The sequence below is a fragment of the Scylla paramamosain genome, chromosome 10 (genome assembly GCF_035594125.1).
Source record: "Scylla paramamosain isolate STU-SP2022 chromosome 10, ASM3559412v1, whole genome shotgun sequence".
NCBI lineage: Eukaryota > Metazoa > Arthropoda > Malacostraca > Decapoda > Portunidae > Scylla > Scylla paramamosain.
The window spans coordinates 23868301-23881961 of record NC_087160.1 but is presented as its reverse complement, the minus strand read 5'-3'; the positions used below and the strand labels follow the sequence as shown (position 1 = coordinate 23881961).

The 13661-nt window shown below is 42.0% G+C and overlaps 1 protein-coding gene across 3 annotated transcripts in view; it reads right to left on the bottom strand.

Annotated features, from left to right (window-relative positions):
• The window catches only part of LOC135104394 (ubiquitin carboxyl-terminal hydrolase 10-like), a 28163-nt gene that overhangs the window by 4934 nt on the left and 9568 nt on the right, over window positions 1–13661 (bottom strand). For 2 of the 3 annotated variants that reach the window (XM_064011789.1, XM_064011788.1), the window contains exons 3-9: window positions 9341–12394; window positions 7615–7816; window positions 2860–3091; window positions 2300–2437; window positions 1761–1925; window positions 1488–1598; window positions 779–905 (exon numbers count right to left, since the gene is read on the bottom strand). In XM_064011789.1, the coding sequence (XP_063867859.1) occupies window positions 779–905; window positions 1488–1598; window positions 1761–1925; window positions 2300–2437; window positions 2860–3091; window positions 7615–7816; window positions 9341–12394 (4029 nt within the window). The remainder of the gene's footprint in view (window positions 1–778; window positions 906–1487; window positions 1599–1760; window positions 1926–2299; window positions 2438–2859; window positions 3092–7614; window positions 7817–9340; window positions 12395–13661) is intronic. The other variant, XM_064011790.1, reaches the window with a different exon arrangement.

Sequence of the window (13661 nt, the reverse complement as noted above, 5' to 3'; positions counted from 1 at the left end):
ATTTAGACACCTTTCTGCTAGGAAAAGCTAATGGAAAAATGCAGTTGTGCAGTAGTGATGGCACTGGGGGTCATTGAAAGAGCCTCAGGATTACTCAGTGTTCAGGATTACTCCTGAGCACATAAAACTGTTTATATCAAGACTTTTCAATGGGATCACATTTACCTTATGTCAAAGATTAAATTACTGACTTACACTCTGTATCTCTCCTCCAAATATATAAAAATGAAGTAGATATTTATAGAAACTATAAATTAGTAATAAACAGCAGCTTTTGCTATGTCTTTTAATATTTGAAATCAAGTAACTTTGTTCTAAAACCAAATTATGGTACCACAACAAAAGCAAAAATGAGTTCAAAATTTTGTTCAAAAACCAAATTGTTTGAAAAGGGAGGCATTCAATAACCAAGGTTCCACCCTGTGTGTGTGTGTGTGTGTGTGTGTGTGTGTGTGTGTGTGTGTGTGTGTGTGTGTATACACACACACACAATTTTATAATATATATATATATATATATATATATATATATATATATATATATATATATATATATATATATATATATATATATATATATATATATATATATATATATATATATATATATTAAAATAAAATTAATAATAATAACAATATGGAAAAGGAACATTAACGGATAGATGGCCCAAAGAGCTTGCATTCCTTTAATTTCAGTGACATATGGGTACTTATTTACAAATATCTTACTTGAAGAACAAGTAAGTTATTAAAGTATTACATCATAAAAATAAACTCACCTTTAGTGATTTCTAAGTCAATAGGGAAATTGACTTTCTTCATGACTTTCTGTAAACCACCATCTTTGTCATAAATGAATCTCTTCAGCTGCAAGATCAGCACATTGGGTAGGTGCTCCAGCAAAACCTTCAAAGAGAATAAAGTTTAGGATTCAACTCATTGATAGTCAAGGTCAGGAAGACAGGTAGAGCTATTTACAACAAAGAGTGGAACATGGTATAAGTCCATATCATAAAGCATGTGGTAATCTAGTTAATATATGGCAAAATTCTTAAAACCTAATAAATTTTGTCAATTTCTTTAGACCTTAAACAACAGCGGTGTGGATGAAAAGCATCCTTTTAGGATAGCTTTTTAAGTAAAATTGCCTTTTTTCACAGTCATAATTCCTTGCAAAAGGTACTTGACCTTGAACTATGAAGCAAAAACAGCTGTAGGTAAAAATAAGATAATGTCACTCCCTGTGAAGGATTGACATTGTCTATTCATCTCAACAGTTACAGTTGTGGCTACAACAACCTTGTTCAGCTCCATCCTTCCCATACAGTTCATTACCAGTCCATGCTGGTATTGGTATCACTTTTAATTACATACTCTTTGTCTAACACTTTCAGTTAGCCTACGGACACATACTGGAGGGTGTCAATGAGGGATTAAGGTTGACAAATAGATTAAAGGCACTGCTACACTGTTAATTAAAAAATTTACCTGTTTAAAGACAGTAACATCCTGGTTGGTCTTTGCATCAGTGTAATCTGGTATTTCCTCTCTGCTAACCAGCTGATCAAGAGCATCTTTCACACTTTCCACCTTACTTGACTGAAATTAATATGCATTAATTAAAGTAAATATATACTGAATGGTGAGAATGTCATAAATAAATAATCAGTAATATTGAGATAGCAATATAAGAACAAATTAAATATCATGTAAAACAATAAAGCAATAAACTTAGGTGATATGATGTGGGTCAGCACTAACCTGTATGTCCAGTGGAAGGGTTGTGAATGGCTGCAGATTGGCAGTAGTGTGACCCCCAGCCTGGTGCAGCACTGACCTCAGCTGACCCCAGAATATGGCACTAATTGGGGTTGGGGTGAAAGCGGCAGTGCGAGTAACACAGCAGCGTTTTCGGGGACCCATCATCTGTATGCCACCAAATTAAGGAATGACAACCCTTACTCTTATCATGTCAGGTAAGGTCAGTAAAAAAATACAACATAACAAACATTCTAGACTAGAGCAAGTAAAGAAAGATGCAAAATGAACACTGTCAGGCAGTTGGAATGAGCTATAAAGATGAGAAAAAAAATTCAACAATGGACAAGATACATCAATTAAAAGATAGCATCAATTAAAATTAATCTTTTATCATTTTTAAAATCATGCCACCTGATAATTCCCCATTCATTTTCCATTCTGTTCAAGAATTCCCAAAGATTACATCTGTATGATCTTAAACATTGCCGCTAATCCTGAAATTTAATCAATCTCTTTGATACTCATCACTTCCAACTTACCTGCCACTCGTCAGAATCATCAGAAGCATCTTCATGGTCAGAGGTGTTGGTTTCTCCATTGACAGAACCATTCAAGGCTGGGTGATCCCCAGTTGGTGATGGACTATATTCCCCAGCCAGCTTTAATGCTTCCACCATCTGTGGAAAAAAAATAAATAAATAATGATAAACTCGTGGAATTATCCAACTGCCTAACAAGAAAAGGTCAACACACACACACACACACACACACACACACACACACACACACACACTGTAGGAGGGGCATTTGAGGAGAGAGAAAAAAAAAAGTTTTCTTTAATAAATTCAATCCTAAAAGGAGTTTCATTACTGCAATATTTACATGAGGACAATATCAATAATTTTCAGTGTGATTATTTTATACCATGAACACTGTTTCCCAAAGATATTTTGTGCAGTATATGAGAATCGCCAGTTTCACTTTGTGACCCAGACACCAGCTAACTCATCTTTCTGACAAACTAGCCACACCAATATGGACACCCATGTAACATGCCACAATACCATACTACCAAACAATGCTCCTTCTACAGACATACCTCTTCATGCAGGCCATTAAGTACAAAGGACAACATTTCCTCTGCATCTTGCTGGCGGCCATCACTAAACAAGTCTCCATTGATGGTAGCCAACATTTTGTAAACATAAGATGGTTCAAATGGTGGCCCTGGAACTATCTCAGTTTCTTTACGAGCGCCACTTCCACTCTTGTCTTTCTTGCAGGGCTTCAGCATGGGGGCCATCTCAGAGAACTCATGAATATATTCCACACTGAAAGAGGAAAGCTGACTATGAATTGGGTTTTGCTGAAGAAAGGTGTGTGTGTGTGTATTACCTACTCATTTACACACAGGTCAAATTTCTAATGTTTTCAAAACCAATTTATTTATATTCTCTCTCTCTCTCTCTCTGACACCTCACTTTCAGTAGTATCCACAAAGGAGATGACCATAGCAGATGAGTCTCTACCTCTCCATATCCTAACATTCCCATCATGACTGTTCACACATTGTTCTATTCTGCCACCTTTCAAGTGGCATTCCTCTTCTATCAGCTCTTTCATCTTTACTCACATACTTCCTTTACAAACTCTTTGCTCTTCATCCTTTTGATATAGCCTTAGCATCACAGTGTTCCTCTTCACCCATTCCATCACTTGTACTGGTTCTCATAATACATCTCTCATACACTCTCATTGCTCTCATTCTCTCATCTCATCTCATCACAACACATTCCTCTCAGATAACTCATTTCCACAGCATGCACTTATAATTGTTAGGCCCTATTCTACATCCAAGTGCTATCCCACATCTATTGCTAACAATATATGCATGTCTCACTTTTTACATTTATGATCCTCTGGTATGTGTGTCTTCAGGTAACAATCATGGAGGATAATTGAAGCAAAAATATAAGGCCCATACCTCTAGTCCCCATACACTGACCATCCCTTTTTGTCAAATCCTCAGTTATCAACATTTATAATATTGGAACCCTCAACATGCCTGGAGGAGGCAGTAGACACCTGCTAAAACAATAATTACTCCCAGTGAGGTCTAAAGCACTGTTCAGGGGGTGCTGTGAACTTATCATTAAACCCAGCTGTGACCTCACTTAACGTTTCCCTTTGTGTCTCACAACACAAGGGGGCAGTCATAGCCTGCCCTCTAAAGACAACTCTCTTCCTCCACACAAAACTACAAGCACCTAATAACACACACACCCTTCACTCAAGAATTTTAAAATCATCATGGTGACCCCTACACCAGCCTCGGAGTCCCCATCTGGGGAGGGGACCATAATTGTCCCCAGGTCAGACTGCCTTTCTGTCGACAACCTGAAGTGTCTTGACACCCCCTCAACTTTTTCTTCATTAACTTCTGCAACATTCGCAGTCTAAGATCTAATTTTCAATCTGTAGAACACCACCTCTCCTCTTCTAAACCTCATCTTCTTTTCCTCACTGAAACTCAGGTGTCTGAGGCAACTGACAGTAGCCCCTTTTCTATTCCCTCCTACTTTCTCTATCCTCATTTTCAATCCAAAGCTGGATGCTACGTTTATGTGCGCAATGAATTAACCTGCTCTCGTGCCCACACTCTTGAATCTTCAGAGTTTTCCACCATCCGGCTACGACTACAGAGTCACTCTCAAACTAAATTTATCTGTGCTGTATACCTTTCACCTAACTCCTCTGACTATAATAAATTCTTTGACTACTTAACTTCCAAAGTGGAGCACATTCTGACCCTCTTCCCTTTTGCAGAGATCTCCATTCTTGGAGACTTCAATATACACCACCAGCTTTGGATTTCCTCTCCCTTCACTGACCATCCTGGTGAACTAGCCTTCAACTTTGCTATCCTCCACGACCTAGAGCAAATGGTGCAACATCCTACTCGTATTCCTGACTGTCTTGGAGATACACCCAACATTCTTGACCTTTTCCTGACCTCTAATCCTTCTGCTTATGCAGTCACCCTTTCTTCTCCGTTGGGCTCCTACAATCACAATCTCATATCTGTATCTTGTCCTATCGCTCCAATCCCTCCTCAGGATCCCCCTAAGCGAAGGTGCCTCTGGCGTTTTGCCTCTGCTAGTTGGGGGGACCTGAGGAAGTATTTTGCTGATTTTCCTTGGAATGACTACTGTTTCCATGTCAGAGACCCATCTTTGTGTGCTGAGAGCATAACAGAGGTGATAGTGTCTGGCATGGAGGGGTACATTCCTCACTCTTTTTCTCATCCTAAACCTTCTAAACCTTGGTTTAACACAGCTTGTTCTCGTGCTATACACAATAGAGAGGTGGCCCACAAAAGGTACTTAAACCTTCCATTACCAGAATCTCATGCACTTTATATTTCTGCCCAGAACCATGCCAAGTCTGTTCTCCAACTAGCCAAAAACTCCTTCATTAACAGAAAGTGTCAAAACCTTTCAAGATCTAACTCCCCTCATGACTTCTGGCATCTAGCCAAAAATATTTCCAATAACTTTGCTTCTTCTTCTTTCACTCCTTTATTTCAACCAGATGGCACCACTGCTATCACATCTATTTCTAAAGCTGAACTCTTCGCTCAAACCTTTGCTAAAAACTCTACCTTGAACGATTGTGGGCTTGTTCCTCCCTCTCCTCCACCCTCTGACTACTTTATGCTACCTATTAAAATTCTTTGCAATGATGTTTTCCATGCCCTTGCTGGCCTAAACCCTCGGAAGGCTTATGGACCTGATGGGGTCCCTCCTATTGTTCTCCAAAACTGTGCTTCTGTGCTTGCACCTTGCCTAGTCAAACTCTTTCAGCTCTGTCTGTCAACATCTACCTTTCCTTTTTGCTGGAAGTTTGCCTACATTCAACCTGTTCCTAAAAAGGGTGACTGTTCTAATCCCTCAAACTACCGTCCTATTGCTTTAATTTCCTGCCTATCTAAAGTTTTTTCATCTATCCTCAGCAGGAAGATTCTTAAACATCTATCACTTCACAACCTTCTATCTGATCACCAGTATGGGTTCTGTCAAGGCTGCTCTACTGGTGATCTTCTGGCTTTCCTTACTGAGTCTTGATCATCCTCTTTTAGAGATTTTGGTGAAACTTTTGTTGTTGCCTTGGACATATCAAAAGCTTTTGATAGAGTCTGGCACAAAGCTTTGATTTCCAAACTATCCTCCTATGGCTTCTATCCTTCTCTCTGTAACTTCATCTCAAGTTTCCTTTCTGACCGTTCTATTGCTGCTGTGGTAGACGGTCACTGTTCTTCTCCTAAATCTATTAACAGTGGTGTTCCTCAGGGTTCTGTCCTGTCACCCACTCTTTTCTTATTATTCATTAATGATCTTCTAAACCAAACTTCTTGTCCTATCCACTCCTACACTGACGATACCACCCTGTATTTTTCCACGTCTTTTCATAGACGTCCAACCCTTCAGGAGGTAAACATTTCACGCAGGGAGGCCACAGAATGCTCAACTTCTGATCTTTCTAAAATTTCTGATTGGGGCAGAGCAAACTTGATACTGTTCAATGTCTCAAAAACTCAATTCCTCCATCTGTCAACTCGACACAACCTTCCAGACAACTATCCCCTCTTCTTCAATGACACTCAACTGTTCCCCTCTTCTACACTGAACATCCTTGGTCTGTCCTTTACTTATAATCTGAACTGGAAACTTCACATCTCATCTCTAGCTAAAACAGCTTCTATGAAGTCAGGCATTCTGAGACGTCTCCGCCAGTTTTTCTCACCCCCCCCCCCAGCTGCTAACTCTGTACAAGAGGGGATCCACTCATACTGCTCTTCTAGACAGGGTGGAATCAAAAGCTTTTCATCTCACCAACTCCTCTCCTCTAACTGACTGTCTTCAGCCTCTCTCTCACTGCCGCAATGTTGCATCTCTAGCTGTCTTCTACCACTATTTCCATGCTAACTGCTCTTCTGATCTTGCTAACTGCATGCCTCCCCTCCTCCCGCAGCCTCGCTGCACAAGACTTTCTTCTTTCTCTCACCCCTATTCTGTCCACCTCTCTAATGCAAGAGTTAACCAGTATTCTAAATCATTCATCCCTTTCTCTGGTAAACTCTGGAACTCCCTGCCTGCTTCTGTATTTCCACCTTCCTATGACTTGAATTCCTTCAAGAGGGAGGTTTCAAGACACTTATTCATCAATTTTTGACTACTGCTTTGACCAGTGTCCTTCAAAAAAAAAAAAACTTGGTCACCCAGACCATGCCAGGTCATCTGCAGAATTGACAGTTAATATTTATAACAGGTTTTTAGTGAAATGGCTTCATAAATTTGAAGATTGAATCACTATAGAATAACAGCTAGAAGAATGGCTTCATAAATTTGAAGATTAAATCATTAGAAGAATAGCTTGAAGAAGCTATGCAACAATATATAACTGCAGATATCAACCCAATGATCAAGAAAATCTTAATCTCATCAGGATAAGAAAGAGCTAGATTTACAACTCTAAGTCTAATGATTTCAAATCAATAAGCACATAGATTTTGCTACTATTCTCTTCTTATGAACAAATATGGGGCCTGAGTTGCATCTTTCTGGTTGATGAGAGAGAGAGAGAGAGAGAGAGAGAGAGAGAGAGAGAGAGAGAGAGAGAGAGAGAGAGAGAGAGAGAGAGAGAGAGAGAGAGAGAGAGAGAGAGAGAGAGAGAGAGAGAGAGAATTTCTACACCAATTTATATTTTTTATTGCAAGATTATGAAACATACAAAATGCAATGTTGGAATACTAAGAAAAAAACAAACCATCACAAATTAAATACTTATCACTCACATGCTATCAATAACTGGGGTTGATGATTTTCCCTTCTTAAGGCCAGCAATGTTAGGTATGTTCTTCATGAGGTTGTAGAAAGGAGGGCAAGCAAGGAGTGCCTGCAGAGGGGCATTGATGTAGCACCAGTTAGCCTTGTTGATGAGGCCACGTGGCTGCAGGGCTGCATGGTGGTGATCTTGCACATATTGTCGCAGTATTCCTGAAAGAGAGAGAGAGAGAGAGAGAGAGAGAGAGAGAGAGAGAGAGAGAGAGAGAGAGAGAGAGAGAGAGAGAGAGAGAGAGAGAGAGAGAGAGAGAGAGAGAGAGAGAGAGAGAGAGAGAGAGAGAGAGAGAGAGAGAGTTGAAAAATTTTCACATCTATGTCCACTATACAACTTCAATTAACTTTAGCTGAATATTTTAAAGAATGGATATGTAAACTAAACTCTTTATCTTAAGTACAATTAAGAATATGTGATTAAAAACAAACAAAAACTTTCCTTGTACTTTGTCATAAGAAATTATGGAAATTGTATGAGGGGCACTGTCCAAGGGCAACAAATTTATATAAAAAAGAAGGCTCAGTGAGGTGCCAGTCCCCATAAAAACGAGCCAAAAAAGATCAAACAAAACTATTTTGAATTATGGGTTTGCATGTGTGTATTAGATACATGTAGAATTGTGTGAAGGAAGAGAGTTGTCTTTATAGGGCAGGCTGTGACTGCTCTTATATGTTGTTAGGCACAAAGGGAAACCTTCAGAGGTCACAGCTGCGTCATAGGTAAGTTCACTACACCCCGATTCAGTGTTTATGAGACCTCACTGGGAGTAATTACCATTTCAGCAGGTGTCTACTGTTTCTTCCCAATATACTGATATATTTATGTAGCCTTGATAGCCATATCCAACTCTCAGTAAGTAATGGTGACATGAACATCTATCTTCAGTGAACAAAGATGCCATTTTCAATGTAGCTGTCATAGCTATATGCAATGAAGATAAATAAGAAGCTCCAACACTAAATGATCGACACATGGGCACACAGTTTTTTGTCTCTCTCTCACACACACACACACACACACACACACACACACACACACACACACACACACACACACACACACACACCACGTAGTGTAGTGGTTAGCATGCTCGACTCACAACTAAGAAGGCCCAGGTTCGAATCCCAGGCGGGGAGGCAAATGGGCGAGCCTCTTAATGTGTAGCCCCTGTTCACCTAGCAGCAAGTAGGTATGGGATGTAACCTGAGGGGTTGTGACCTCACTGTCCCGGTGTGTGGTGTGTCAGTGGTCTCCGTCCTACCCAAAAGATCGGTCGCTGTGAGCTCTGAGCTCTTTCCATAGGGGAACAGTTGGCTGGGTGACCAGCAGATGACCGTAGGTGAAACACACACACACACACACTGTAAAACGAGATAGTTGGGACTTTCCTCTCAAAGCAACACAATAAGAAAGAAAGACTGCTAGCCTAATACTTCACTTTCCAAGCTGTAAGAGCAAACTCAACACATACTTGTTATCATCTATACACAATGCAAATAACACAAAGAGATATCTGAGACAGTATCCACAAACACAACCACACTTAGATAAACCTGTAAACAATTTCTGTTGCTCCAAACAACCTTCACTAGATATTATCTTTTACCAATCCTCTACTTAATTCTTTTGACCAATTAGTAATACAAAGAATAAGTATTAATAAGTAAATGTTAGTATCTCACCTCCAATTTTTGCTTTCTCTATGTCAGCTTCCGAAAGTGTAGGATCTGGTACCTTGTGGTCCGTAGTCTCATGGGGAACTGAAGTTTCCTCACAAAGCTTCTCAGATCCTTGGTTGAAGGGTGCAACATAAGCTACCTGTTTTGCTCCTCCCTCATCACATGGCTTGAAGAGTTGAGACCAACTTTTTTTCTGGGCCCAAGCACCCCCAGGGGGGACAGTCGCAGCAGCCAGCTGTGGAATCACTACCTCTGCCATCACTGGACTACTAGCAACTGGTGGGTTTGAACTGGGTCCTATCATCCCAACATCATTGCTTGTCTGCTTCACTCCAGACTCTGAAGAAGCAGCTGGAGTGTTCACTTGTGGGGTTGGAGATTCTGCTACTGACATAGCTGGGGTGAAAGTAACACTGGAGGGGGAAGGTTCAGGGGCCACAAGTGAAGTTCTAGCAAAGTCCACAGCAATTTCAGCCACCACATCAGGCTGTATCTCATCTGACATAAAAGTAATGTCTGCCAAACTTGTTTGTTCCATACCTACTCCTATCTTACCCTTGTTCATTTGGCTGAACAATACTTGTGGGGTATTGGAGGACTTGTCACTGTTGTTATTACTGTTGCTGTTGTTGCTTCCAGAGGAAATTTTAGGAGCTGCATGAGGGTGGCTTGGTGAAGTATGTGACTGTCCTGTTGACTGTGGGGGCTTGGCTTGACCAGTAGCTTGTGTTTGAACCTGTCCTGAAGACAGTTCCTGAACCTGACCTGGTGGTATTTGGCTATGACCAGAGGGAATCTGGACTTGACATGGAGGTGGCAGCTGGGTAAGACCAGGAGGGGGTACCTGGGGAAGACCTGGGGGAGGTACCTGCGGAAGGCCTGGAGGAGGAACCTGGGGAAGGCCAGGAGGAGGTGCCTGGGTAAGTCCTGGTGGAGGCATCTGGGTGTGACTGGGAGGCATCTGGACACGACTGGGTGGTGGCACCTGGCTATGGCCTGGTGGTGGTGCTTGGACATGAGAGGATATTGGTACTTGGGCATGACTTAGAGGTGGTGGCTGGCTATGACCTGGAGGTGGAACTGGACTCTGATCCTGACTGGCAGGTGGTGCTTGACCATGACTTTGACTGGGAGGTGCTACTTGAGTAAGACCTGGAGGAGGCAGCTGAGCAAGACCTGGAGGGGGAACTTGACCCTGACATTGGCTTGGTGGTACTTGAGCCTGTCCCATTGCAAGAACTTGGTTCTGACATGATGATATTTGATTCTGATCTGAAGATGGTTCTTGAGCCTGACTTGATGGAACCTGAGCCTGGTGTGGCAATATTTCTTGGTTCTGATTAGGTGGTACTTGAACCTGACCAGGTGGAACCTCAACCTGATTTGATGGTAATACTTGGTTCTGACCTGCAGGAGGTACCTGGCCTTGACTTGGTGGTACCTGGGCCTGTCCTGAAGTTGGTCCTTGACTCTGACTTGGAGGTGGCACTTGCAGGTTGGGAAGTGGAAGTGAGTGTAGGGAATGTAGAGGAGGATGGTGATGAGCTGGAGGCAGCTTGTGTGTGGTAGGTTGGGGTGTGGCCTCTTCTCCCTCCTGCCCCACTGGGACTGGACCGTCCTGGCCGGGGCTGACAATGCCCATGGATGAAGTCCTGGTCTCCACACAGTCCTCCAGCACCAGAGAGGCTGTCTGGCTGGTCAGAGGACTGACACTGCCTGCCTCAGCAGGAGCTGTAACAGAGGGAGTAAAGTTAACAGCTGGGGCTGACACACCCACAGAAGCAACACTTTCAAACTGGGATGTTCTTGTCTGAGAAGTGGAGACAAATAGCTGGTTAGAATGCAAGTTTGATGAGCCAACAACTTCTGGTGGCTCTGCAAAATTAGGTTGTGGCTGTGATTGTTGCAAGTGGAACTGATGTTCTTGCTGGGGAGATTCTGATTCTGGTTGCTGATGTTGCTGTTGCTGTTGTTGCTGCTGTGGTTGTTGTTGCTGTTGCTGGTGATGATGGTGTTGCTGCTGCGGATGGAAGTGGTGATGCTGCTGCTGCTGAGGAATGGGGTGGTGGTGAGAGTGTTGGTGGTGCAGGTGCTGGAGAGCAGCTGCAGGATGGTGTTGGCTGCCTGGGGGGCCTGAGGGATAAGACAGCAGAGGGGTCACAGGCCCATGAGCATGTGTATACTGCACATATTGCTGACCATACATAAGTGGCATCCCCTGTACATTCTGGGCTGTAGGCACATTTGGGTAAGGTGGGTAGCCACTACCACCCCTCACGTGGTATGGCAAATTTTGGTACACATATGGTCCTGGTATGCCACCAAATTGTGCAGTCTCATGATAGTGCTTATCACCACCATATCCAGGATGTTCACCCCCGGCTCTCTCAGTGTTCAGCCGTTTACCCCTGCCCCGGCCTCGTCCCCGCCCACGATGACCTCCACGGAAAGGATCATAGTTCCTGCGGCCCTCATACTCTGGCTTTCCTTCATGTACAGGTTTGACCTGGGGTAGGTGTGGCTGGGGTGCAGGATCTGGCATCACATGAATTGGGGGCACCACAGATGGAGATGGAGGAGGGGGTGACTGAGATGGGCCAGGGGTGGAAGCCAGAACAGGCACATGTCCCTGTCCACCATTGTGGGAAGACGAGAAATTGACATGGCAGTTGGCCACATACACTGTAGCTCCAGGGGGCAGCACTGGGGGAGGGGGCATTTGTGTGAAGTGAGGTGGATGAGAAGGAGGTGGCATGTGAGGATTGTACATAGGAGGATTACCTGGGGATGGGGTAGGATAAGGTTGGTATACTTGCTGCCCTCCAGCTTGACCCTGAGCACCTAAACTTGGTGGAGGGACAGTGAAGGCCCTAGGCCCAATCCCCTCAGCTCCACCATAAGAGGAGGAAACTAGTGTAATAGATGTAGTGGTGGTGGTGGTGGTGGTGGTGGTGGTTGCTGTTGCAGTAGTAGAGGTTGTCGAGACAGGGTCTTGGCTGATGGGTGTGGCTGAGTCAGCCACCATATTCATCTTACTTTCATCATCACCATAAACTCCTGAAAGTTGAATTTACATCTCAGTTCATAGGAAGAATAATAATATAAATAATTTTAATGACAATACTATACAGATGTAAGACATGTATGGAATACATATACAAAATATTAACATTAAAGTTCTGTTTGCAACCACTACCTATTTCCCATAAAATTTTCCATAGAGAATTAAAATATTAAATATTCTGCCAAGTTTCTTTGAGCCTTGATGATCATGAATAATCTATGGAGTATGAAATCAACATGCTTCTTAAATACCATAAATAATAAGCGATATGTGACAGAAGTTCTCCTAAACACAATAATGTTATTCTATTTTACATATGGCAGAAAGCAAGGATGGTAAACAACTTTCATCACAAGCTATAGTCACAAGACAACAGTGGCTCAGCATAATAGGACAAACAGCAGCACACAGCTTCTGATTTCTTGTGCCAACAGCTTGAGATAAAAAGCTGCTTATCAACCCTCCTTTCCACTGTATCTAACATCTGATGACACCATCATGTTCAGAAGTTGCTGTCACATAACACTTTCTATTTACAGCCTCCTGCTAATTCCAAGTAAAAAGTAGTAAATAAACAAAAAAGGAGCGAAATTTTGTTCAATTCTGTTTGAGTTCAACTTGCATTATCTGCATTATTCTTTACCAATCTACTATCATTCTTCTGTCCAGTGATCAAGAAACCAAGTAAGTTTTGCATAAAATAAGAGATGGAGGGAAGAGAAGCAAAACTTGCCATGTAAAGAGGCCAGTGTCTGGGCTAAGCGAGAGATAGGCTGACTGAAGCAAGGAACAATCAACGAGGAGATAACATAAGTAGCTTAGGCTTCGGTTGCAAGCTAGGATTGGAAAAACTGAATCTGTACACCCTGAATTTTTCTTTTAAGAACATAATTCAATTGTATATATTGGTTTACGTGTGTGTGTGTGTGTGTGTGTGTGTGTGTGTGTGTGTGTGTGTGTGTGTGTGTGTGTGTGTAGTAATAATAATAATAATAATAATAATAATAATAATAATAATAATAATAATAATAATAATAATAATAATAATAATAAACGGTTTATTCTTTAGGCAGTTAACAAACTGAAAATGTACAGAGGGGATGGGGAAATACTTAACATTTATCCTAAAGCTAAGTCTAATCTAGACGTGTGTGTGTGTGTGTGTGTGTGTGTGTGTGTGTGTGTGTGTGTGTGTGTGTGTGTGTGTGTGTGTGTGTGTGTGTGTTTTCACAAAATAAAATGTGATCATTGTATTATTAT